The sequence below is a fragment of the Aphidius gifuensis genome, linkage group LG2, assembly GCF_014905175.1.
Source record: "Aphidius gifuensis isolate YNYX2018 linkage group LG2, ASM1490517v1, whole genome shotgun sequence".
Classification (NCBI taxonomy): domain Eukaryota; kingdom Metazoa; phylum Arthropoda; class Insecta; order Hymenoptera; family Braconidae; genus Aphidius; species Aphidius gifuensis.
Window position 1 is genome coordinate 6,755,277 of NC_057789.1, and position 24,858 is coordinate 6,780,134.

A 24,858-nucleotide genomic window follows, 5' to 3' on the forward strand; every position below is an offset into this window, starting at 1 on the left:
ATTTTTTAAAGAGTTGACACTTTTAAGGTTTTTATTAAACCTAAACAATTAACATCACTTGCATTCTGCTGTACTCAATTGTTTGCTGAGTTCATTAAATAGCTTGATAGTTATTAATGAAAGCTGGACGACAGTGGAAAATATTTTTCGTCAGTAAGTAGACACAGTTTTTTTAACAAATGGATTTTTAGGAGGTGGAGAAATTCATATTTTTTCATGTGATGTTTAACTTATAAATTGTTATTAAATTTTTTTTTCTTTTTTATACAAGTTATTTTATAAAATAAATGCTGTTTTTTTCAATTCACATTCGATGTTTTTATGAAGTTTGTAATATTTTTAAAAAATTGATTATAAATTATTAATAAAATTTAAATTGAAAAAAATAGATTAAAAAATTTTTTAGATAGGTGTGTACAAAAATATCGATAATCTTTTTGTTTTTTTATATTGTATTTTGTATTATTATTATAATAACAATCAATGTGTTGGCAATTTGGCATTCTTCTGTACCAAAAACGAGCACGAAAATCATCACCAATCATCACTACATATGTGAGAAATGCTGGTGCAACTGGTGAATGCACTCTAGGTACACATGTGCAAATATGTACATGTGTACGTGTATACATATTACATACACGGTGGCACTATTAACCCGGCTAACCGGCTTCCGTACATTAGAAATTTCTATATAAACGAGTTGTTGAGGTTGGAGCTATTTTATTGTATTTTATTCACGTGCTGACTGAAGCTGACGTGCATAAAGACTAATCCAAGTAAGATGAATATGGAGTCGACTGCAGATTTAAGTCCTACCGAATGGCTTGAAAAATTAATTGAAATTTCGAAAAAAGAAGTAAGTTTTAAATTATATATATTATATTTTTGTAGTTACTGTTAATGTTTATTGTTGATTCAATTGAATAAAATAATAAATTAATTTTTTTATTATGTAGCTTGAGTTATCAAAACAATCCTCAGATGATGATGAAAATTATGAACATGATTATGAGGATTTTGAATATAACGATAATCGTAATTATTACGATGACAATGGTGATGATAATGATGATGAAGGTGAAGATGAAAATAGCAAAAACCTAAAAGCACATTATGATTCACGTATGATTCGCATGGCTCCTCTATTTATTAGTCAACCACGACTCAAAAAAAGTAAGCAAATAGCAACACTATAATTTTTAATAATTTGTATTACTCTAAATATACTAATAAAAATATTTAATTAATTTTTCAGTATGCAAAGATTTGAAAAACGAGTTTCTTGATTCATGCTTTACAACATATACATTTATTAGTGAAGAAATTACTTCAGTTAATGAATTACATGAAAAACCAAATGATTTAGAGTACCTAATTAATCTCTGTGGAATTAATTTAACTTGTCTAGATGTAACACAATATCCTATTTCTCAAATAATGCCAATAATCAATGCTAATTGTCCAAATCTTGAGATCCTTCATTCAAGGTTCAAAGAAATAATGAGTCAAGATTTTAAAAATGTTTTTTCTAATATGTCTCACCTTAAACATCTGACGATTGAATGGCAATGTGAAAATTCAACTCTACCAATGACTTTAGTCAAGTCATTAGAACAAATTGGTGGAACATTGGAAATTTTATCTCTTGCATGTACCTTGAAAGGAAATGATATTTTCTCACCAGATTCATTGGCTTCGGTAAGTTTAAATTTTTGATAAATATTATATTACAATAAAAAATGTTATTTAATTTTTAATAAATTATTTATTTATTCTTCAGGTATTTCCTCAACTAATTGCTTTGAATTATTTAGGTATAAGTGGTTTTGGATTAAGTCAACTATTACTCCAGTCGATAAGTAAAATGGAAAATTTGGATGATCTAAGATTATACTCTTATTGGCCGAAAAATCATCCAATGTTTGATGCAAGAATCAATATGTATCCAATTGGATCATTAAAAAATCTCGAGAGTTTATATATTTCTTGTGATTATGGTGTTAGAGATGAATTTTTGATTAATCTTGGTCATAATGCTAAAAAATTAAAGTGTTTGGAAATAATTGGCACAGATATAACTGACACTGGTATGAGTGCAATTAATAATTTAGAACAATTAGAAGATTTCAATCTTGGTTTAACTGATCCGACATCAAAAAAAAATGAATTTATCACTGATGAGTCAATTCAATGTTTATTTAATCAAAAATTGTACTCCTTGGATATATCAAATTGCATTAAAATCACTGATAAAGGGGTAATTAAACTTGTTGAAAATTTGCCAGATTTAGATCTTTTATTTATTAAAAACACAAAAGTAACTCGTGAAGCTGTCAAAAAAATATACGAATTATCAAAACATCGTAAAAATTCAATGAGGGTATTGCATTCAATATTGGCATAAATATTAAAACTGATACTATTTTCAATATTATCAAATAATAAGTAACCCAAACGGCAGGACCAAATGATCGGGTTCATCATTAATAGTATATATGTATAATAAAATTGTTTTAATTTAAATATTTACTTGCAATTTATTTATTTTTATTAATGTGTTATTTCTTGTCTTGAAAATAATTTAAAATAAAAAAATAATATATTTCTATTATTTATCATTTAATTAATTATAATAAATAATCACGAGGGCAATAAAAAAACATAAATAAATAAAATTTAAAATGCCAAGAAAAATTAAATCAAAAGAAGGGAAATCTAAGAGTAAATGAAATAATGCAGCAGTTGTTGAATATTGTAAATAATCTCAATGGCAGCTTTATCTGGTGGTACTGCTGGTTTACTTGGTTTAAATGGTCTATATGAATTTTAATTTATCTATTTGCTGTTTTTAGTTTATGGGCAATATAATATCTATCATTAAACAATTAAATTTATATTATTTATAATTTTATTTTGTCATTTAATGAAGCTGGAGGATAGTAGAAAAAATTTTTCATCAGTAGACACAGTTTGTTGACAAATGGATTTTTTGGAGGTGGAGAAATTAATATTTTTTCATGTGATGTTTAACTTAAAAATTGTTATTTATTTTTTTTTTCTTTTTTATACAAGTTGTTTTATAAATTAAATTCTGTTTTTTTCAATTCACATTTGATGTTTTTATGAAGTTTGTAATATTTTTAAAAAATTGATTATAAATTATTACTAAAATTTAAATAAAAAAAAAAAAAAAAGATTAATAAAATTTTAAGATAGTTGTGTACAAAAATAGTGATAATCTTTTTGTTTTTTTTTTTTATATTGTATTTTGTATTATTATTATTATAACAATCAATGTGTTGGCAATTTGGCATTCTTCTGTACCAAAAACGAGCACGAAAATCATCACCAATCATCACTACATATGTGAGAAACTGAGAAATGCTGGTGCAACTGGTGAATGCACTCTAGGCACACATGTGCAAATACGTACATGTGTACGTGTATACAATATAACGTACATACACGGTGGCACTATTTACCCGGACAACCGGCTTCTGTACATTAGACATTTCTACATAAACAAGTTGTTGAGGTTGCAGTTATTTTATTCACGTGCTGACGTGCTACTTATATATTAGTTATTACTACTCCAAGTAAGATGAATATGGAGACTGCAGATTTAAGTCCTACCGAATGGCTTGAAAAATTCATTGAAATTTCGAAAAAAGAAGTAAGTTTTAAATTATATATATTATATTTTTGTAGCTACTGTTAATGTTTATTGTTGATTCAATTAAATAAAATAATAAATTAATCTTTTTCTTATGTAGCTTGAGTTATCAAAACAATCCTCAGATGATGATGATAATGATGAAAATTATGAACATGATTATGAGGATTTTGAATATGATAATAATCGTAATCATTACGATGACAATGGTGATGAAAATGATGATGAAGGTGAAGATGAAAATAGCAAAAACCTAAAAGCACATTATGATTCGCGTATGATTCGCATGGCTCCTCTATTTATTAGTCAACCACGACTCAAAAAAAGTAAGAAAATAGCAACACTATAATTTTTAATGATAAAAAAAAATTCTGTATTACTTTGAATATACTAATGAAAATATTTAATTAATTTTTCAGTATGCAAAGATTTGGATAACGAGTTTCTTAATTCATGCTTTACAACATATACATTTGTTTGCGAAGAAAATGATTCAGCTAATGAATTACATGAAAAAGCAAATGATCTGAAGTACCTAATTAATCTCTGTGGAATTAATTTAACTCGTCTAGATGTAACACATTATCCTATTTCTCAAATAATGCCGATAATTAATGCTAATTGTCCAAATCTTGAGACCCTTCATTCAGGGTTTGAAGAAATAATGAGTCAAGATTTAAAAAATGTTTTTTCTAATATGTCTCACCTTAAAACACTGTCGATTGAATGGCAATGTGAAAATTCAACTCTACCAATGACTTTAGCCAAGTCATTAGAACAAATTGGTGGAACATTGGAAACTTTATATCTGTCATGTCCCTTTAAAGGAAATGATATTTTCACACCAGATTCATTGGCTTCGGTAAGTTTAAATTTTTGATAAATATTATATTACAATAAAAAATGTTATTTAATTTTTAATAAATTATTTATTTATTCTTCAGGTATTCCCTCAACTAATTGCTTTGAATCATTTAGAAATAAGTGGTTTTGGACTAAGTCAACTATTACTCCAGTCGATAGGTAAAATGGAAAAGTTGGTTGATCTAAAATTATACTCTTATTGGCCGAAAAATCATCCAATGTTTGATGCAAGAATCAATATGTATCCAATTGGGAATTTAAAAAATCTCGAGAGGTTACATATTTCTAGTGATTATGGTGTTAGAGATGAATTTTTGATTAATCTTTGTAATAATGCTAAAAAATTAAAGTATTTACAAATAACTGGCACAAGTATAACTGATATTGGTATGAGTGCAATTAATAATTCAGAAGAATTAAGAGAGTTCGATCTTGGTTTAATTCTCGAAGGTCCGCCATCAAAAAAAAATGAATTTATCACTGATGAGTCAATTCAATGTTTATTTAATCAAAAATTGTACTCCTTGGATATATCAAATTGCATTAAAATCACTGATAAAGGGGTAATTAAACTTGTTGAAAATTTGCCAGATTTAGATCTTTTATTTATTAAGAACACAAAAGTAACTCGTGCAGCTGTCAAAAAAATATACGAATTATCAAAACATCGTAAAAATTCAATGAGGGTATTGCATTCAATATTGGCATAAATATTAAAACTGATACTATTTTCAATATTATCAAATAATAAGTAACCCAACTGGCAGGACCAAATGATAGGGTTCATCATTAATAGTATATATAATAAAATTGTTTTAGTTTAAATATTTACTTGCAATTTATTTATTTTTATTAATTTGTTATTTCTTGTCTTGAAAATAATTTAAAATAAAAAAATAATATATTTCTATTATTTATCATTTAATTAATTATAATAAATAATCACGAAGGCAATAAAAAAACATAAATAAATAAAATTTAAAATGCCAAAAAAAATAAATCAAAAGAAGGTAAATCTAAGAGTAAATGAAATAATGCTCAATGGCAGCTTTATCTGGGGGTACTGCTGGTTTACTTGGTTTAACTGGTCTATATGAATTTGAATTTATCTATTTGCTGTTTTTAGTTTATGGGCAATATAATATCTATCATTAAACAATTAAATTTATATTATTCATAATTTTATTTTAACTTAAAAATTGTTATTTATTTATTTTTTCCTTTTTTATACAAGTTGTTTTATAAATTAAATGCTGTTTTTTTCAATTCACATTTGATGTTTTTATGAAGTTTGCAATATTTAAAAAAAATTGATTATAAATTATTAATAAAATTTAAATAAAAAAAAAAAAGATTAATAAAATTTTGAGATAGTTGTGTACAAAAATATTGATAATCTTTTTGTTTTTTTTTTATATTGTATTTTGTATTATAATAATAATCAATGTGTTGGCATTCTTCTGTACCAAAAACGAGCACGAAAATCATCACTACATGTGAGAAATGCTGGTGCAACTGGTGAATGTACAATAAGTCGAACAGGTCCATTGTGACCAAGTGAAAGAAGTGATTTTCTTTGTGCATTACGTGAATTCCATGCACATAAAGATGTTGTTGCTTCATCAGGAAACATAACATAATCTTCAGTATGATTAAAAACAGCTTGTGCTTTGTGTTCTTGTTTTCCTATAAAAATAAAAAATAAAAAAATCAATATAATCAAGTACCAAATAGATAATTTTATATAATTAATAATTACCAGTTGTTCCAGCTCCAGTATAAGCAATTAAACATCTGCTAGTTGAAAGTTCCCACAATTTAATATTGGAATCTTTTCCAGATGACAATAAATACTAAAAAGATAATAATAATAATTTAATTTTTACTATGTATTAATAAATTAGTATTTATAAATTAGTTTAAATAAAACAAACCTTTCCATTTCTTGTAAATGCAACTGAACAAATTTCATATCCATCATGTGCCTTGACAAATGTATTGACACATCTATTTGATACACCATCCCATAATTTAATATTACCATCTTTACCAGCAGATGCATATATTTTAGCATCTGGTGAATATCTTATACTTGTTATACCAGCAGTATGTTGATGACTTGGTATACTACAAACAAAACATTGTGCAGTATTAACATCATATAATCTAACAACTGGATGATTTGTACCAACAACAAGATAATCACCAGATGGATGAAATGATAAACAACGTATTTGATCAGCATCAGTTATTGTTCTAAATGCTTTTTTAACACTTGCTTTACTATAATCAAATAATTTAATTGAAAAATCACGACTTCCTGATACTAAAATTGGTTCTTTTGGATGAAATTCAAGACATGTTACTTCTTCAAGATGATCATATAATGTACGTATTACTGGATGTCCACCAGCTTGATCACCAGGTGTCATTTCATCTGGTGCTGATTTTGCAAGCATTCTATCAACATCAAGTATTTTAATTGATGCATCAACTGAACCAGTTGCTATTAATTGTCCATCTGGTGAAAATGCACCAGCACGACAATTACCTTTATGTGATGTAACATATGCTGTTTCATATTGAGCTGGTTCTGGTGCTTGTGGTTGTGTATCAGATTCATATTCAAGATCCATACCAGGACCAAGTAATGTATCAATATTTGTCAATGATTGTATTGAATTAATATTATTACTATTATTGTTGCTGTTGTTGTTGTTGTTACTATTATTATTGTTACTATTATTACTATTATTACTATTACTATTATTATTTGTTATTTCTTTTTTAGCACGATCAGGCTCATTTGCTATTCCCAATAGCATTAAATGGAGTAAACGATCAGATGGTGGACATGGTGGATCTGCTTGTGTCATACTTGATAATTGTACAGCTAGTGCCTGGTGTCCATCATAAAATAATTGACTAAAATCATTGAAATTATTATTATTATTATTGTTATTAATATTTTTTTTAAAGCCGGTTAATTATTATTTACCTTATAATTAATCTGTAGAGTGCTTCACGACTTTTAATTATATTTTTTGGTTCAACATCAAGATCTTTATTTATTGTAACACTATCAGAATTTCTTGTTGGTGACTGCATTTTTATTTTATATATTAATTAAATTCAATTAGTGATAACACATAAACGCCCATCAATCGATGGATCAGAAATTTTTTATTGCAAAAATTTGAGGGTTAAGACTTTGTTGTTGTCATTACTTTATTTCCTTTCTCGCTTTTTCTAACCCTCATAGGAATAATAATAATAATATTTACCTTAAAGCGATGATGTGATTGGTTGTTTATATTGGTTTTAGGAGAAATAACCAATCATAATTATTTAATATATAATAATTTATCACATGGTAAAAGAAAGAGAGAGAGAGAGAGAGAGTGTGTTCATAGATAAAAAGAAAAAGTAAAAAATTGTAAAAAAAATATGACAGAATGGCTGATTCAAGTGATGAAAAAACAATAATTGAAATAAATAAAATTATTGTTGATAATAATGATGATAATAGTGCAATGAAATTAAATTGTCCTGATCATATTATCAGGAAGAGATTACCATTGTCATTTCCAAAAAGAAATAAAGATATTTATGTTACAAAGAAAACTAATTTTCAGGTAAATAATATTTTTTTTTTTTCTCTAATTATTATTACTTAACCTCGTGTATTTTAAAAATAATTAAATATTATTATTAAACAGGCACAATTAAATAAATGTGAAAAATTATTATCAAATGGTGAAAGTGAAATAATTATTCATGGACTTGGAGCAGCAATTAATAATGCTTGTAATCTAGCTCTTACATTAAAAAAAAATCATAATGGTACATTAGATATTGATGTTAATACATCAACAGTTAAACTTATTGGTAATTATATTTATTTATATTTATAAAAGACATATAAACTTGGAATTTTATATTTATTTAATTGTTGTAATATTTTTTTAAATTAAAGATGATTTAGAGCCAACAACTGATGATGCTGATTATGAATTAAATACAAGAAATAATTCATCAATTCACATTAGAGTATTTAGAACAATAAATATTGGTGGATTAAAATATGAACAATAATAATAATTAATTATTAAAAGCTATAATTAAATTTGTCTTCCTTGTAAAATAATTAATAATGATATTTTCATTGAGTGAACTTGTTCATTGGCTTGGCCTAACAATATTCGAAATTTGGATAAATCTTGTATCATTGACAATATTTACAGTGCTTCTTGCATTAAAACTTGATGATAATTATTTTGATGATCAATCAGATTGGTGGATTGTATTTTCACCATTATTTATTGCTGATGCTTTAAATACATATTTTTGTTCAATAATATTTATAAGAATGCATATGGAAGGAATGATCAAAGTTGGTATTGCACGTGGTATATGGAGTTTTGTATCATTAATATTGATATTTGTATTTAAATATTTATTATGTAAAAAATTATCTGGACAAAGTAATCTTGAATACTCGGAAGTATTGAGTCCAATATTTATTTTATTACAACTAATTGCTGTTAGAGCTTGTCAATTACACTGACCAAGGAATCATGAGTTGATACAATTACAAAATACATCAATGTTTATCAACTCAAATGAGATATCAACTTTTTACATGGACATTGAATTTAGATGAAATTAATTATAATTAAATTTCATTATTGTAAATAAATTAAAACTCAATGTAAATATTATTAAAAATAAAAAAACAATAATAAAACAACGTGATAAATATTTTAATTTTTTTTTTTAAATTATCAATTAACTTTGAAGAAAAAAAAAAAAGGAAAAACGAATAAATAAAAAAATAGTGACATTCAATATCCTCGAAAAAAAATAATATGAATAATTCATTGAATAAAAAAGGAAATCAATCATGGCAATGATGTAATTGACTTTATCTAAATTTAGAACAAGTCGTGAGTGTACGTCAATAATCGGACTAAAAAGGGATGATAATTTAAACTTGCCTGTGTTAATCGTAGACAAGATATATTGATCGAAATTTTTTAACTATAAAATAAAATCAAAACATTAAAGAACAACAAAAAGAAAAAAGAAATTTTTTATAAATTTAAAAAAGTATCCTTGTAAATAATGACAATTAAAAAGTTACAAATTTTCATTTAAACTTAATAAATTATCTAGTAAAATATTGATTAATAGTAAAGTTCATAATTATAATTTCAAGTTTGACTGATTGAGTTTGTAAACTCAAAAGCATCTCTCTATTTTTGACTCTCTCTTTCTTTTTCAATGTCTCATAAATTTATCCATGCTGATAAATTTTTATTTACCTTACAAGTACTTGCTAATAACTAGGTCGTATATCAAGATGACTATCTCTATTAAAATATCTCTTCAAAAGGTTGAAAAAAAAAATAAACAAACAAGATTTTTCTAATATACATGTGTGTTAAAATCATAAGCTTAAATATTTGATTTCAGCTTCTCCTCAGCTCCATCAATAGATACATTTTTTATATTTATTTTCTCAGAAAATCTATCAAGAGCTTTGGACCATCATCTGCTCCAATTCAATATCAAAATAAAAAAAAAAAAAATAGGAAGAAGAAAAAGTTGAAAAAAAAAAAAAAGTGTTTATAGAAAGAGAGACTGGTTGACTGGTTAGTTGGTTGGTTGGTCGGTTGGTTGGTTGGTTGGTTGGTCTCTGTATCCCTTCCCAGGTCTCTTTTGAACAAGATCAATACTCCTAGGCAGAAAAGAGATGAAAAATCTAGTATATACTACCCCCGGCTCGTTAGGAGGGTGGTAAAGCTGGTAAGGCTGGTAAGGGTGGTGATAGTAGTGGTGGTGGTGATGATGATAGTGGTGGTAGAACAGTAGGCGGTACCCCCCAATACATAAAATCAAAATTACTCTGTATAAGCAAAGCCTGTTGCTGCTGCTTCTGCTGCTGCTGTCTGCCAAACACTTTGCAATACATACTTGTTGTGTAAAAGTAATTTTTTTTTTGTTTTTGTTTTTTGTTTTTTTCTCTCTATAAATATATTATATATTTATCAGGTGGGAAGATATCTATATAATTGATCGTTAAAAAAAATAAAAACATCATTTTAATTATTTACTTGATTTTTTTTTGATCACATGAAAAATTTATCATCAAGATAATTTAGTGATAATATAATTTGAAGGCCAGTTATGTGTTGTTGTTGTTTGATATCTCAAGATTATGGATAAACCGACAAGCATTAATTATGGTCAGTATTTTATTAAAATTTTTTAATATAATATATTTATTGGATAAATTTTAAACATCAACTTGATGCTTATCTTTTTATACCGCGTGATATTATTGATTATCGTTTGTATAATATATAAAACTATATTTTTTTATATGAATTTTTTTTTTGGTATTTTTAAAAATATATTTACAGATGTAACGAGAGATAATTCAACTGGAAATGATTGCAATTGTAATACAACAACATTACAAAAAATACTTGTAATTTCACCTTCTTGGATTTCTGTTAATCAAGACCTAAGATGGTTTTATTCACTTCATACATATGGCTTTGCATGTTTATTTTTTGTTCTTGGTTTCTACACACTATTTACAATTTTAAATTTAAGGTAATCATGTATTTTATATTCAATTTTATATTATATATATTTTTTTTAAATTACCATGTTTATCATGAATATAAAAATTCAAATTTATTTGCAATAACTTATATGCCTGTTTATTTTTTGTTTTATCTTTTCTTTTGTAGATCGCTTATCTCAAGTCGCCCATTCATGTCAACTATCAACATTTTCCTTTGTATCCTGGGGGTATCACGCTCTGGAAGCCTCTTTATAGATCCGTACAATCTTCAAGAGGTAAATAAAATACAAATTTATATACTTTTTTTATTACTATCTTTTTTTTTTTTTTTTACCCATCTATTTAAGTTTATATTTAAAAAAAAATAATAATAAAAAAACATCATAAAATCCTCGGTTATACGTTGAAAAATAATATCTACTTTTTTTTTTATTTTTATGTTGAATATTTAACAAAATTTTCAACAAGGTAAATTAATTTATTAAACCAATTATTCTTGGCTCTCTCTCCTTCTCTATATTTCTCGGTGTATCGCTCAGTTCCCTTGGGACATAATAAACACTTTGATAATAAAGTTTATTTTTCAATTTTAAAAATTAAATTTTATTTTTTAATATTTAAAATTTTAATTTAGTCAAGAATATATCACAACAAATAAAAAAGTAATAAAAAAAAAATTAAAATGAAAAACAAATGATGATAAAATTAAAATAAATAATTAAAATTGATAAATTGATTAATTGATTAATTTTAGACAATGCCAAAAGTAATTGGCTCGATAATGTGGGACATTGGTTTTCCATGTGTGACCTCGGCCTTCTGTCTCATCCAGTTGGCTTTTCTCCAGTTAACACAGGTAAAATATTAAAAATACTTTTCAACAAAGTTTTAATTAACAAACGGATATTATAATATTTCAATCAAATAAATTTATCAGATAAAAAATTGACAAATAATAAATAAATTAGCTACAATAATTTATCATTGATTTATTTTATTTATTTAACGCAGCTTAAATTTGGACCAGAAAAATTGCAAAAAGAGTCGTGCCTCAATTTCATAATAACATGTCATTTTTTTTGTATTATTGCAAGTGATGTTGCACTTGCATTGCATAATCATTTTATAACAAAATATATTGTACAAACAATATTTCTTGGATGGAGTATTATATTGTATTTAATATTTTTACATGCTGGTTATTCAGTTATGAATTTATTACGTACATTACCAAATAATTTATTAACACGTGAAAATTCAATTGGTAATCAAAAAGGTATAATGCAACTTGCAATGTTAGCACCATATAATAATTTAGCAACATCAGTTGCAGCTGCACTAGTACCAACATTGCTCAATTCAAAAATTATATCTGATGATAATAATGAGACAGTTATTTCAATAAATGATGATACTGATGACATTCAAAAAGGTGAAATTTAATTTAGTAATTTTATAATAAATCTACAATAATAAATCATTTAATTTTTAATTTTAGATCGTAAATGTAAACAAATAATAAAACCATCACGTAATTTAATAAAAAATATAAATGAAGATCAATCAACATCATCAACAGTTCCTGAGGTATATGTTAGACCACCAACACCAACACCATCAGTTGCAAATCTACCAACAATAACAGTATCAAGTCCAAGTCGTCGTAGTTCAGTATCAAACAGTCGAAGAGGATCAGATGTATCAAAAGGATCACGTAGAACATCTGATTGTAGTGTTAAATTTGTTAATGATAATAATACAAATAATCATTCATCAACAGCAACACCAACATTATCTGATAATAATTTTTCACAAATAATTGATCGACCAAGAACACCAGATAGTATAACAAGACGTCATTCTGATATGCCAACACCAACTGGTAGTAAAACAGACATAAGAAGATGTTCAGATTTTACACATGAAAAAAATAGAAGTTCACAATTTGCTGTTAAATTAAGAAGAAATTCTGATTTTGGTAATAGAACACCAAAAAGATTAAATTGTGATGAAAGTGGTAAATTACCACAAGTTCTTGATGTCAGTCCATCAGGTAATACATTTAAATAAAATTAATTAAAATTTATAATTTAAATGTATTTATTAATTTTTTAGGCTCAAGAAGAAATTCAGATCTTGGTGGTTTATCAGCAGTTAAAACACCAACAGAATCAAGAAGAAATTCTGATATATCATATCGTCGTAATTCGGAATTATCACAAATACGTCAAATGAATTCAAGTCGTCGTTGTAGTGAAATAAGTATTAAAACACCAGATAAAATAACAACAAGTTTTCAAACATCATTAATTAATATGGAAATACAAGAAAGATCTGAATCAGATTCTGATCAAGGTGATTTTAATGAAAAAGTATCATTAATGAATGAAAATGATAAATATAATATTGATGATACAAAAAATAGAAAAAAAAGTTTAACATGGAAAAATGTTGATACATGTAAAAATGATGATGATGATATAACTGTTGCATCAAGTTTACTTGGTGATAGAACAAATTTAGACAATAGAGTTGTTGTAAGTAAATTATTAAATATTAAAATCATAATTTTAAATATTAAATTAAATTATTTTTATTAATTTAGGGAAATGATTTTACATTACATGCAATATTAAATCATATTGCATATGTTAATCGTGCTAAATCAGATGTACCACTTTATATACCAGAAACAAATATTGGAGCAGCAAGAAAAAATCAAATTAAAAAAGTATTAAATGTAACTTATGCAACAGCAATACTTGGAATAATATTATGTATTGCTGATATAATAAGAATATTTGGTCCATATGGTTAGTTTGATATTTTATTTAACAAAAAATAAGAGATTTAATTTATAAAATTTTTTTCTTTTAGGATTATTGGGTGAGACAGTTAGACAAGGAATAAAACCAAAACCTGATGATTATCCACGACCATGGCCTTGGTTAATATATCAAACTTTGTGTCGAGGTTTAGAACTTATTATGGGATGTGCAATGGCAAGTATAACAAAACAACCTTCAGTCAGTCCAAGACATCAATATTTTAGTAATTACAGAAGTTACAGCGATAGAATTAAACATGGAGGTAATCCATATTTATAAAAAGGAAATATATTTATTATAATAAAGCAATATAACTAAAATGGACTGAAAAAAAAAACAAAAATATATTTCCTATACATATATAGTCTTCTTATTTATTGTTATATAATCAAGATAAAATGTTTTCAAATTCAAATAATTGTCTCAATTTGCATTTGGCATTTTTTTTTTCTATATTTATGTCAATGATTAAATTTAAAAAAAAAAAAATATATTAATGCAATAAATTTTCAAATTGACATTATATATAATCTTGAAACTTGGGAACACTTTGCATGCTGTGAAAATTTAAAAAAAGAAAATGGAAAAGATTGAATAGATTTTTAAAAAAATTAAATAAAAAACTAAAACTACTTTTGAATAAATCTATATAGAGAACAGATAGATTGCAGTCTTTAATAATTATTCTAAAACGATGAACTGTGTTCAACATTTAAAATAAGAATAATAATTATAAATTAATAATAATCAATTGTATATTTGGAAAAAAACACATTATCAAATGACTCATCTGTTTTAGTAAAAAGAAAAAACAAAAAAAAGTTCTTTATATATTTTAATCAAGTATTTAAAAAACCCAATCAATTTAAATTTCAAATTATCATGCAGGTTTTTCCTCTACTCTTAAATATATATATACTTTTTTTTTCGTTAGTTTATTGACTAATTGTCATCTAACTGTATATAAATAATTAAATAATACACTTGAGACTCTTAGAATTTTATAATAGATGTAAAAAAAAAAATTGGATACGTGTCTTAATTGTACATCGTTAATTGGTTTGTAATGTGAACCTCCTTTCAAAGTGCCCTGCTGTTAAATGTTCAAACACAATAATAGTAATAATAATTAATAATAATATATATACAAAAAGAAAATTTTAATACTGAAAATTGATTGTTAATTAAATAATTATCAATTAATTTGTTGAATGATAATTATTATTAAATAATATATGTGGCGATGTTGTGATTCTACATGTGATACACATCTTAATGTTTTTTCTCTCAATAGTTCCTAGTTAAATTAACCGTATTTTCGTAATAAATGTCGATTTTTTTTTTTACTTAAAAAAAAAATCTAGATTTCAGGAATTTAATGTTAAATGTGCCAAAGAAAAATTAATAATTATTAAAAATATTTGTGTTATCTATTTAAAATGTTAAAGAAAATTAATATTTATCAATAAAAAATGTTATTTATATGCGAATGGTAATCATGAAAAAAAAAAAATTAAATGTAAGAAAAAATAAAAGCCAATAAATCTATTTCTTTGATTGAAAAATTAAAAATATTTTCAATCGAAAAATATAATTAGAAGAAATAAGAATTTAAATTTTTTTGATGATAATAAATATTGACTTTAAATTGACTAAAAATTCATGTATTCAATTGTTAATTAAAAATAAAAATAATAATAATTATTGTTATTATAAAATAGATATTAAAATATATCTATTTCTTCACTTCATTGTATGATTATCATTGTCATGATATCAAAAACAAAATAATAATAATAATTCAACAGACACTTGTTTCTTGTTTTAATTTTTTCGATGATGATTGATAATTTATCTGTAAAAATTAATTTTGCAAACATGCATTACTTATTAATAAAGGGATTCTTAATAATAAAAAAATTAAAAATCATTATTTCGTTTTATTTTAAATTGTATATTTCGGCTTAGTTTCTTATCAATAAGACAAGTAATTTTATTTATTTAATTTAACATTTTCACGTTACTGGGAAATTAATTAAGACTGTTGCGTGTTTGTGTGTGTTATAAATAAATTCAATTTTCATTCAAAAAAATTATATTCTTTTGAAAACTTGTAAATGGCTTGTAAAATAAAAGCCCATATTTTTTTTTTTTGTCAAAAAAATGACATTTATTGAATTTTTTATTCACTCGATTGACAATGGAAATAAATAAATAAGTCAAACTCGATAGCTATTGTTCATCCAAGCTGCCATCAGAAAAAAAAAATAAAAAAAATTGATATTAACATACCAAAAAAAAAGAAAAAAAAATAATGGAAGAATGTAAAGCTTCTGTATTCATTGAAAAATTATTATCGATAATCGTTATTTATTGAGAGAGAAAAAAAAGAGAGAAAGAAAAATATTTGTTTAATAATTAATAAAAATAATAAATATAAAATAACCTAGCAAAAAAATAAATTCCATGTATAAAAATAAAAATAAATAAATAAATGTCTGTTATTTAAATAACAAAAAATAAAAAAAAGTTTATTATAATTACCGTGATGTTGTGGAAGTTGCAGTGCTTCTAATATTGAGCATTGGCCTTGGAACTTTTCTTTGACCATTGTCTCTTTGTACCATTTCAAGTAGACTATAACTTGGTAGCCAACATTTGTCTTTAACAGCAGTAGCAACAACATTACGTTTTGGTTCTTGATCATAAGCTTGACTTTCACAACCAAAATGTTCACATGCTTCATGAACAAACATTCTTTTTTCTCTATTCATATTATTAAATGAATAACTTCTTGATTTTTGTTTTGATGTTTTAGCAAGTTGTACCAATTCAGTTAATTGATCATGTACCATTTGACAAAAATGTGGATCTTTTTTAGCCCAACTTTTCATATTATCAGTATATCTTGGTTGTAATTTACCACTTAAATCTGGATTAACAATTTGTAAACCAAGTGCTAATTTTCTATTACGTTCAATAAGTTTACACTCATCATTACATTCAAGTGTTTTTAATTGATTTTGTTTTTTAGCTCCTTGTCCAAATACTTCTTCAAGATCAACTGAATGACCAAGTTGCATATCAGCCATTTTACTAGCAAGTATACCACTTGCAATACGTTGAAAATCTTTTGAATTTTCAGCACAAACACGTGTCATTGATCTGTGACCACATGTACATGTTACTTTAACCATTTCTTTACATGGTGTATCTGGACATTTATCATCATGACAAGGTGCAGCACATGGATGTCCACACATATCTCTTGATATTGTACATGGTTGTATACAAACTTGTCCTGGTTTTTCACAAGGACCAGCATGACAAAGTGTTATACATTTATGTCTTCCACATGATATTGGTTTATTACATGATAAACCACATGATAATTCTTTGACATAACATGGTACTGCTTTTCTTAATTCATGTTTCCCGTAACAATATTTTTGTGTTAGTACAGTACATGGTGGACATGTTGTATCACTATGACAATTATGAAATACATCATGATCACAAGCATGTTCTCTTGTACATGGTTTAGTACATGTTGGTTTTCTTGTACCACATGGTACTGGTGGATAAATAACAGCAGTACCACATTCACAATAAAGCTCCTCAAAACTACTACGATAACATGGTTGACATCTACCTTTGTGACATGTTAATTCACACTTGTGTCTACCACAACTTAATGTTTTTGAACATGGCAATGGACATACATGCTCAATATCAATACAACAATGTTGATTACATTTATGTTTACCACATGATCTTTTTTTAATACATTTTTTTTCACATCTAGCATCATCAGCTTTTGTTGTTAAATCAATACATGGAATTTCACGATCCATATTACCACAACGACATTTAACCCATGTACTTAATTCACATTGTGGACAGGTATTTGAATGACATAATGATTTACAAGTATGTGGTGAACTTGGTTGACCACATTTTAATATTTTTGAACATATTTTATCACATGTTGGTATTGGATCAAGACAATTATTACGTTTTTCTGTTAATGGTGTTTTTCCACAGTAACAACTTTTAATTTTATCAACTTCAAATGGACATTCATCACAATCACCTGGATGACATTTATTCATACATAAATGATTATTACAATTTAATTGTTTATTACATATATTATCACATGTATAATTATGATTTTTATCAGTATTACAAATAATATCTTTTGTTTCTTTTCCACAATAACATATTTGTTGAATTTTTTTATCACATGGTTCACAATCACCATGATGACATATTTTTTCACATTTATGATTACCACAATTTAATAATTTATCACATTTATCATTACATGATAGCTGTGTATCAGTACAACATTTTAAACTTTGTGTCATTTTACCACATCCACATGTACGTGATACCATTGCAACACACACTTCACATGAACCTGGATGACATAATAATGTACATTTATGACAACAATTATTTTTAGGACGTACTCTACCACATATTTCACCACATGAATGTGCTGTATCATGTCTATTCCATTCTGGATCACGTATTTTACCACAAAAACAATAATAATCATCTGGAATATCAATATTTGAATTTTGACATGCTGGACAACGCCAACCATTCTCTTCACTTCTTGATGATAATGCCCATTTTGTAATACATTCTAAATGTAATACATGATAACAATTTACACATGACCATGTTGAATCTTTTTGACGTATATAATCACAACAAACAAGACATTCTAATTGTCCTTTATTTAATTGTTCAGTTAAACGTTCTTTTTGACTTGCATCATCATCATAATCAAATTTTTTTATTATTATTTTTTTAGTTAATTGTTTATTACCACGCCAATTTTGTTTATCATCAATATATTTATTATCTTTGTGATGTTGTTGTTGTCTATCATCATCTCTATTATTTCTATCTAAATAATTTCTATGACTATTATTATAATCTTGATTATAATTATTACGTTTATATGATAATTGATTATTTGATATAGCTGATTTATCATCATAATAATCACGTCTACCACGATAACTAGAATCATCAGTTTTTTTAATTTTACGTAATTTATTTTTGCTATTATTATCATGTTTTATTGATTGACGTTCATCATCATTGTTTTGTAAATTTTTACGATATCTTTCATCACGTGGATCATCACTGTAGTCTTTTGTTGTTTTTACACGAGGTTTTTGGGTTTTTTCAACTTCAACTGAATCATTATTTGTTTTTACTGTGGTATTTTGATAATTATTAACAACACTTTGTTCATTTGTTTTATTTGATTGTTGTTGTTGTGATGAAGATGATGATGATGATGGTGCTGCTGAATATCTATCATTTTGATATCTACCATTACCACGACCACGTCCACGAGATTTATTATAATTACTTCCTCTTCCAGATGTTTCTTTAAACTGAGTACTGTCTACAACATTTTCATCTTCATAATTATTACTTGTTGTATGAACTTGATTATCATAATCTCCAGTAGAATTTGTATTTGTATTATTACTTTGTTGATGACCTCGTCGATTTTTATCAATATTTCTGTATGATGAATTACGATGATAATCATCTTGACGTTGATAATTTGAATTTCTTTTATTGTCATATTTACGATTATTTAATGAACGATTTTTGTTGTCAGCAAAAAATACTCTTGATGGATCAATTGGTTTTGTTGATGGTACAAATTCATTTGCTCCTGGATGTAAATTTGATGTTGATGTTGAATGAGATGTAAAATTTCTTGATTGATCATTATTGTAAGTTTTTTTTTGACGATTATTTTCAAAGTAACAATTACCAGATGAATTTGATTGTGAATATTGATTAGAATTACCAGAAGTTGATGGATTATTGTTGTGATAAACAAATGATTGATTTGATTGTTGTGAGTATGTTGAATAGTAGGGATCCTCATGAGGGCCACCCTCGTATGAGCCATCCCAAGTGGCCATACTGGCCCAATTTTATTATAAAAAAACTACAGTCACCAGTTGTTTTTATTTTTCTCACTTTTATTTATTTAATACAATGATTTAGCTAAAAAGATAAACAGAAATTATTATTATTAAAACATACATGAAAATATTGTAATAGACAAATGAATTTAATATTTGTTTTTCTTTTTGTCTTCTCTAATCCAAACAAACCATAACCTGCTTCAAAATATTTTCCAACATCTTGAAGCAAATTCAAAGCCAATTATTTTGTCAACTATATATCTCAATTGTCAAAATATACAAAATGTTCAATAAATAAAATAATTTTTATAAATTAATAATAAATTATTATTTTTTTATTTAAATATTAATTAAATATATTATTTTTATTGTTTTCAACAAAAAAAACAATTTACAATTTGTTGACCTGACAATTTTTGGTTATGTTGTTTCAACAAGTTTATTTTTTATTTTAATTTTTTTTAACACAGATGGCATAAGCTATCAAATATTTTTAATCCATCAATTTGAAAAATTAAAATTGTATTCTATATTTAATATTAAAATAATATTTTTAACCATTAAAATGTTAATAATAATAGTAATTTTAATAATAATAACTATAAGCATAAAAAAAAGCATACATTTTTAACACATTAAATTACACTATATTTTATATTGATATCAGATTATATTTTAAAATTAATATTTGGTTTTAATTATTATTTCACTTTTGAACTATTAATACTAATATAGTTTAATAAAATTAAATAATCAAATAATATAAAAACAAAATAAAACTATATTCACTATCACATTTCATCACACTATCATTTCAGTATCACATTGTCACACTAATTTTTTTTAACTTATTATTTCAATTTATGCAAGTATTGCAATACCATTTGATGTTTACCCAAATTTTCTTCAAGCACATTCACACAATGTACATGTGCCCACAAGTCAAATTTATTACATTGGATCCATTCAATTGTGTTTGAATACAATTGTTCACATACAAGGCACTCCTTTCTTCTTTAAATGTCTTCAACAATTTTACTGATCCATGTCGTTGTTGTACATTTTTTTGTATTTTTTTTTGAATATTTTCTTGTTTTTGTTCTTTTCTTAAATTCCTCGAGTTCTTTGATGTACTTGATTTAATGATGTGACAATTACATTATTACCTTGATGTCGATTATCCTCACGACTTGCCAGGTCAGCTCCATTTGATCAGTATTGTCTAAAGAAATATTTAAATTTTGTTTTATAATGGTATTTCACTGAAATGCAAGTGTTGAAGTCTCCTTTTATTATTTGTTTACTTTCATCATCAGAATCATCATAATATGATGGACGACCTGATCAAAACAATGGACAGCTTTGAGCAGCAATTGATGCACCAGTTGATTACCAATTGATTACCAGTTGATATAACAGCAGATGAAACAATTGAAAAAAATGTTGATGAAATTGCAGATGCTTGAAGTTTGTCAATTATAAATTTTATCAAGTTTGTCGTTTGTTGTAGTTGATGATTGTGTGATTGATGAATGTTGTAGACAATTGTTGATTTGGAAGAGTTATTAAAGTTGTTTTAAATCAGTTGTCGACAATTGTGGATAAATGTGAATGTTGAAAGAGATGTTGATTGTCAGATGAGTTGATGATTGTTTTAAGTGATTTTGATATTGTGGATAGTTATGATTATTGTTTTTGAGTGAGTTGTTGTTGATTGTTGTAATAAATTGATGATTGTTGATGGATTGATGTTTGTCGTTTAGTGAATGGACTGTTTGATATTGCTGATGTTGATTGATGGTTGTCGTTGAGTGATTGCTGTAAACAAGGGTTTTCATCAATTTACAAACTGCTCATTGACCAACAAAAAGTCTCAACAACACGATTTGGTGAATTTGAACAACTCTACTGTAGCAAAATGACCCAAAATGTCTATTAATTGTTAATGTGCTCTGTGTGTTAACCAGAGCAAGACTCATAATTTTGCAATGTCTTTTTTCGAGAAGTCTTCGTCCTGAACGTGGAATTTGAGTGGAAATTTCAGCATAGGCACTTGTTGACTGGCAACATTATGATTACATCCAGTGGCTGCAATCTGTATGTTGTATGTGGAGGTAAGCATAAAATGGCACAAATGTTGGAACAAGCAACCTAATTGAACAGATTATTGGTGATGACGTGTCCATCAAAGTATCAGCAGAACAAATTTATGCTGTTGGTTTTGTATACTTGATGAACCATTCAATCCAGAATGCAAACGTCTATTGTCATCCATCTAGTTCATTGTTCCCCAAGAACATTCCATTGTAAACAGCAATCAAGGATGGTGCATTTTTTTTTCCTCCCAAAATGAACATGGGGAAGCAGTTCACCTGATGCTGTTACAGACGGTGATGGTTATGGTCTTGCCACGGTGGTTGTTGTCAGTTGACCTGATCATCTTTAAAATTTCAAACAAAGAATATTTTGATGACGGTCTTTGGGTCATTTGAATGACTAGTTTCGTCGATATTAAAATTTATTTGGTGAAATCTTTGCAACATTATAACCATCATCAGGTCAATATTTTGTTGTTGTTAAATTCAACAAGTCAAAAAACAATTTACAACAACTTGGTTGAAATCAAATGGCTCGATATATCAACACAGACTCAAGGCTTTCAAAAAACTACATCAGGATTACATGTTTTAAAAGAAGATACCAGTCCTTACCAGTATGACCCGGTATAAGGAGACACGATTTTATTTTTTGGACACCAAGTTAGTAGTACTCGTGTTGCTTGGATCCAAGCCCTGTACCTGTTTGAACCTTGATAATGTATGGTCTTTAATTCTTTTCTTGGTTAGGGTGAAAATTGTTTGATAACTTCTAAACCTGTAGAAACAAAAACAAGAAGAAAAAAAGAAGAAGTTAAAAAATTGGCAAATAAAACTAGCAATTTATTTAAAATTGATAATTCATGTTTAAAATAAAAATATCAAAAACATGATAATATTCCAATAACTATGTACATGTATGTTATTCTTGATTTATCAACAGTATCACCATTGTACCAAGGTGGTTTGTAAACTATTGTATACCACTAGTACAATGGTAATATAATGATAAATCATCTCTTATAATTACTATAACACATGGTAAAATGGTGATAATGATGATAAATCATCACTTATAATTATAGGTATAACACTTTGTACAATGGTATTACTGATATAATCAGAATAAAAGTACATTTATTACAAAATAAACACTATCAATATTTTACAATTTGCTATCATGAGAATATAAAATATTTTTATTTATTGTATTGTTATTTTTTCTAATAAATATCTCATGATGTTAAATGAGTAAATACTCAATTGAATATGTTTAATGTATATGACTTATATTGAAATATCACCATTGCTGGTGTTGCTTACTATAATTACTAGTATTATCATAATTATCTATTTATATTGTATTACAATATGACTTTATTATCATTATTACCATTATTTAGTGGTATAACGTTACAATCTACCTGGTGATCTAAATATTACTGATTGAATCATAATCCAAAATAAAAGAAACACATTTATCATGAAGGGTAAATACTTCAATTATAATATTACCATTTGCTATCATGAGAACGTATTCATAGAAAATAATAATACAATAAATAAAAATATTTTATATTCTCCTTGTTAGCAAATAATATAAAACAGATAACTTATCCTCAAATAAATATACTTTTGTAAACTTCTCAACAGTATCACCATTGTACCAGGTAGTTTGTAGCTTCAATATACCACTTTGACAATGTTAATAATATTGATAAATCAATAATATTTATGTAAGAAACCATGTAACAGAAGATACAATATTATGTAACACTGTTTTGATATCTTGTTGGTGATATTATAAACAGGGATAATATCTATCCAAAAATAATTTGTAGCAAAATAAAACAAAGGAAACCAGAGCACTATACTTTTCACTTCAAATTGTCAAGGATTCAAAATTCATACATCTAAACGAGGATTCATGTTACGTCTTCAATTTCATACCTTAAAGACGGGTTCATTGATCACAATGATAACAATATTAATAGCTCTTACCATTTGTACTGGATCCCAGTCTTGACGAGTTGTTGTTCTTTTTAGAACTGATTAGGCCATTTTGTTCAAAAAGCAGAAATAAATAAAAATCATACAACAACGCATGTAAAACAATTTACAACAAAGGTAACAATAAATAAAACGAGTAATGGAGGACAATTACAATAATTATTAATCAACAATTAGAAAACAACGATTGTCAATCAACGAATGAAAATCCAATTGAATCCTAAATTTAAAATTAAAAAAACAATGGATTAGTTTGGTGTTTGGATTCATTCATTATTTTGCATCGTCGTGTACCATCTGTGTTGAAAAAAAAAAAATTAAAATAAGAAAAAAAATTGCTCATTTTAATAAAGTTGTCAAAACATAACCAAAAAATTTTTGACAGGTCAATTTGATGGTAGAATTGTTCTTTTTGTTAAAACAACAAAAATATAATTATTTAAACAAAAAATAATAATAATTTATTTTTGAATTTATAAAAATTGAGGGTTACTCATATTGAACACCCTGCTCATATTAGACCACTCTCCCCTATATCTCAATTGTCAAAATATAATTGTAATAAAAATACAAAAATTATTATAAATAAATAATTTGTAATATTAATAATTTAAAATGAAAAAAATATACTTACTGATAAAAAAAATTATTATTATTACTATTATAATTACAAATTAAAATTTATACATGAAATTTTTTTCTACATTTTCAGAGAAAAAAAAAAAAAAAAAACCTCCTGACTTTGAAACAACACATGACAGTGTTGCTGGGCCAGTGTTGCCACAGCTGTCTGATAAATAAATTGTAAATAATAATA

At 25.8% G+C, this 24,858-nt stretch overlaps 6 protein-coding genes across 9 annotated transcripts; 4 read left to right on the top strand and 2 right to left on the bottom strand.

Annotated features, from left to right (window-relative positions):
* The first annotated feature begins 659 nt into the window (after positions 1-659).
* Positions 660-6,510, top strand: LOC122848757. 4 transcript variants are annotated; one of them, XM_044147046.1, is made up of 4 exons: positions 660-859; positions 3,777-4,002; positions 4,096-4,538; positions 4,621-6,510. In XM_044147046.1, exons 1-4 carry the CDS (start codon positions 785-787, stop codon positions 5,248-5,250), a joined length of 1,374 nt encoding a protein of 457 aa, XP_044002981.1. In that variant the 5' UTR covers positions 660-784; the 3' UTR covers positions 5,251-6,510. The 4 variants fall into 4 exon arrangements, with proteins under 4 accessions (XP_044002981.1, XP_044002982.1, XP_044002984.1 ...); XM_044147047.1 differs by lacking the exons at positions 3,777-4,002; positions 4,096-4,538 and adding exons at positions 960-1,176; positions 1,259-1,701 and having other exon boundaries at positions 694-859; positions 4,621-5,371; XM_044147049.1 differs by lacking the exons at positions 3,777-4,002; positions 4,096-4,538; positions 4,621-6,510 and adding exons at positions 960-1,176; positions 1,259-1,701; positions 1,784-2,443 and having other exon boundaries at positions 694-859.
* Positions 5,982-7,906, bottom strand: LOC122848756 (cleavage stimulation factor subunit 1). Its single transcript, XM_044147045.1, has 4 exons — positions 7,539-7,906; positions 6,475-7,465; positions 6,300-6,393; positions 5,982-6,226 (listed from the first exon to the last, which is right to left on the bottom strand). The coding sequence occupies exons 1-4, from the start codon at positions 7,646-7,648 to the stop codon at positions 5,982-5,984; spliced, it is 1,440 nt and encodes a 479-aa protein (XP_044002980.1). The 5' UTR covers positions 7,649-7,906.
* An 80-nt stretch (positions 7,907-7,986) lies between these two features.
* On the top strand, positions 7,987-8,635 carry LOC122848759 (ribonuclease P protein subunit p20). Its single transcript, XM_044147051.1, has 3 exons — positions 7,987-8,175; positions 8,260-8,428; positions 8,517-8,635. The coding sequence occupies exons 1-3, from the start codon at positions 7,996-7,998 to the stop codon at positions 8,633-8,635; spliced, it is 468 nt and encodes a 155-aa protein (XP_044002986.1). The 5' UTR covers positions 7,987-7,995.
* A 58-nt stretch (positions 8,636-8,693) lies between these two features.
* On the top strand, positions 8,694-9,262 carry LOC122848760 (transmembrane protein 203). Its single transcript, XM_044147053.1, has one exon. The coding sequence runs from the start codon at positions 8,694-8,696 to the stop codon at positions 9,105-9,107; it is 414 nt and encodes a 137-aa protein (XP_044002988.1). The 3' UTR covers positions 9,108-9,262.
* Positions 9,263-10,216: 954 nt separating this feature from the next.
* Positions 10,217-15,049, top strand: LOC122848762. The gene is made up of 10 exons (XM_044147055.1): positions 10,217-10,594; positions 10,696-10,788; positions 10,966-11,161; positions 11,302-11,410; positions 11,890-11,991; positions 12,147-12,567; positions 12,634-13,188; positions 13,251-13,672; positions 13,741-13,948; positions 14,013-15,049. Exons 2-10 carry the CDS (start codon positions 10,761-10,763, stop codon positions 14,240-14,242), a joined length of 2,271 nt encoding a protein of 756 aa, XP_044002990.1. The 5' UTR covers positions 10,217-10,594; positions 10,696-10,760; the 3' UTR covers positions 14,243-15,049.
* A 937-nt stretch (positions 15,050-15,986) lies between these two features.
* On the bottom strand, positions 15,987-24,831 carry LOC122848761 (protein shuttle craft). Its single transcript, XM_044147054.1, has 2 exons — positions 24,676-24,831; positions 15,987-20,014 (listed from the first exon to the last, which is right to left on the bottom strand). Exon 2 carries the CDS (start codon positions 19,927-19,929, stop codon positions 16,504-16,506), a length of 3,426 nt encoding a protein of 1,141 aa, XP_044002989.1. The 5' UTR covers positions 19,930-20,014; positions 24,676-24,831; the 3' UTR covers positions 15,987-16,503.
* Positions 24,832-24,858: the final 27 nt, after the last annotated feature.

Coding starts and splice junctions, on each gene's coding strand:
- LOC122848759 (XM_044147051.1), top strand. CDS start 7,996: ATGGCTGATTCAAGTGATGAAAAAACAATAATTGAAATAAATAAAATT. Junction 8,176..8,259: donor CAAAGAAAACTAATTTTCAG/GTAAATAATATT, acceptor ATTATTAAACAG/GCACAATTAAATAAATGTGA. Junction 8,429..8,516: donor ATCAACAGTTAAACTTATTG/GTAATTATATTT, acceptor TTTAAATTAAAG/ATGATTTAGAGCCAACAACT.
- LOC122848760 (XM_044147053.1), top strand. CDS start 8,694: ATGATATTTTCATTGAGTGAACTTGTTCATTGGCTTGGCCTAACAATA.
- LOC122848762 (XM_044147055.1), top strand. CDS start 10,761: ATGGATAAACCGACAAGCATTAATTATG. Junction 12,568..12,633: donor TACTGATGACATTCAAAAAG/GTGAAATTTAAT, acceptor TTTTAATTTTAG/ATCGTAAATGTAAACAAATA. Junction 13,189..13,250: donor TCTTGATGTCAGTCCATCAG/GTAATACATTTA, acceptor TTAATTTTTTAG/GCTCAAGAAGAAATTCAGAT.
- LOC122848757 (XM_044147046.1), top strand. CDS start 785: ATGAATATGGAGTCGACTGCAGATTTAAGTCCTACCGAATGGCTTGAA. Junction 860..3,776: donor TTGAAATTTCGAAAAAAGAA/GTAAGTTTTAAA, acceptor TTTCTTATGTAG/CTTGAGTTATCAAAACAATC. Junction 4,003..4,095: donor TCAACCACGACTCAAAAAAA/GTAAGAAAATAG, acceptor TTAATTTTTCAG/TATGCAAAGATTTGGATAAC.
- LOC122848756 (XM_044147045.1), bottom strand. CDS start 7,648: ATGCAGTCACCAACAAGAAATTCTGATAGTGTTACAATAAATAAAGAT. Junction 7,466..7,538: donor CTCTACAGATTAATTATAAG/GTAAATAATAAT, acceptor CAATGATTTTAG/TCAATTATTTTATGATGGAC. Junction 6,394..6,474: donor CATTTACAAGAAATGGAAAG/GTTTGTTTTATT, acceptor TTATCTTTTTAG/TATTTATTGTCATCTGGAAA.
- LOC122848761 (XM_044147054.1), bottom strand. CDS start 19,929: ATGGCCACTTGGGATGGCTCATACGAGGGTGGCCCTCATGAGGATCCC.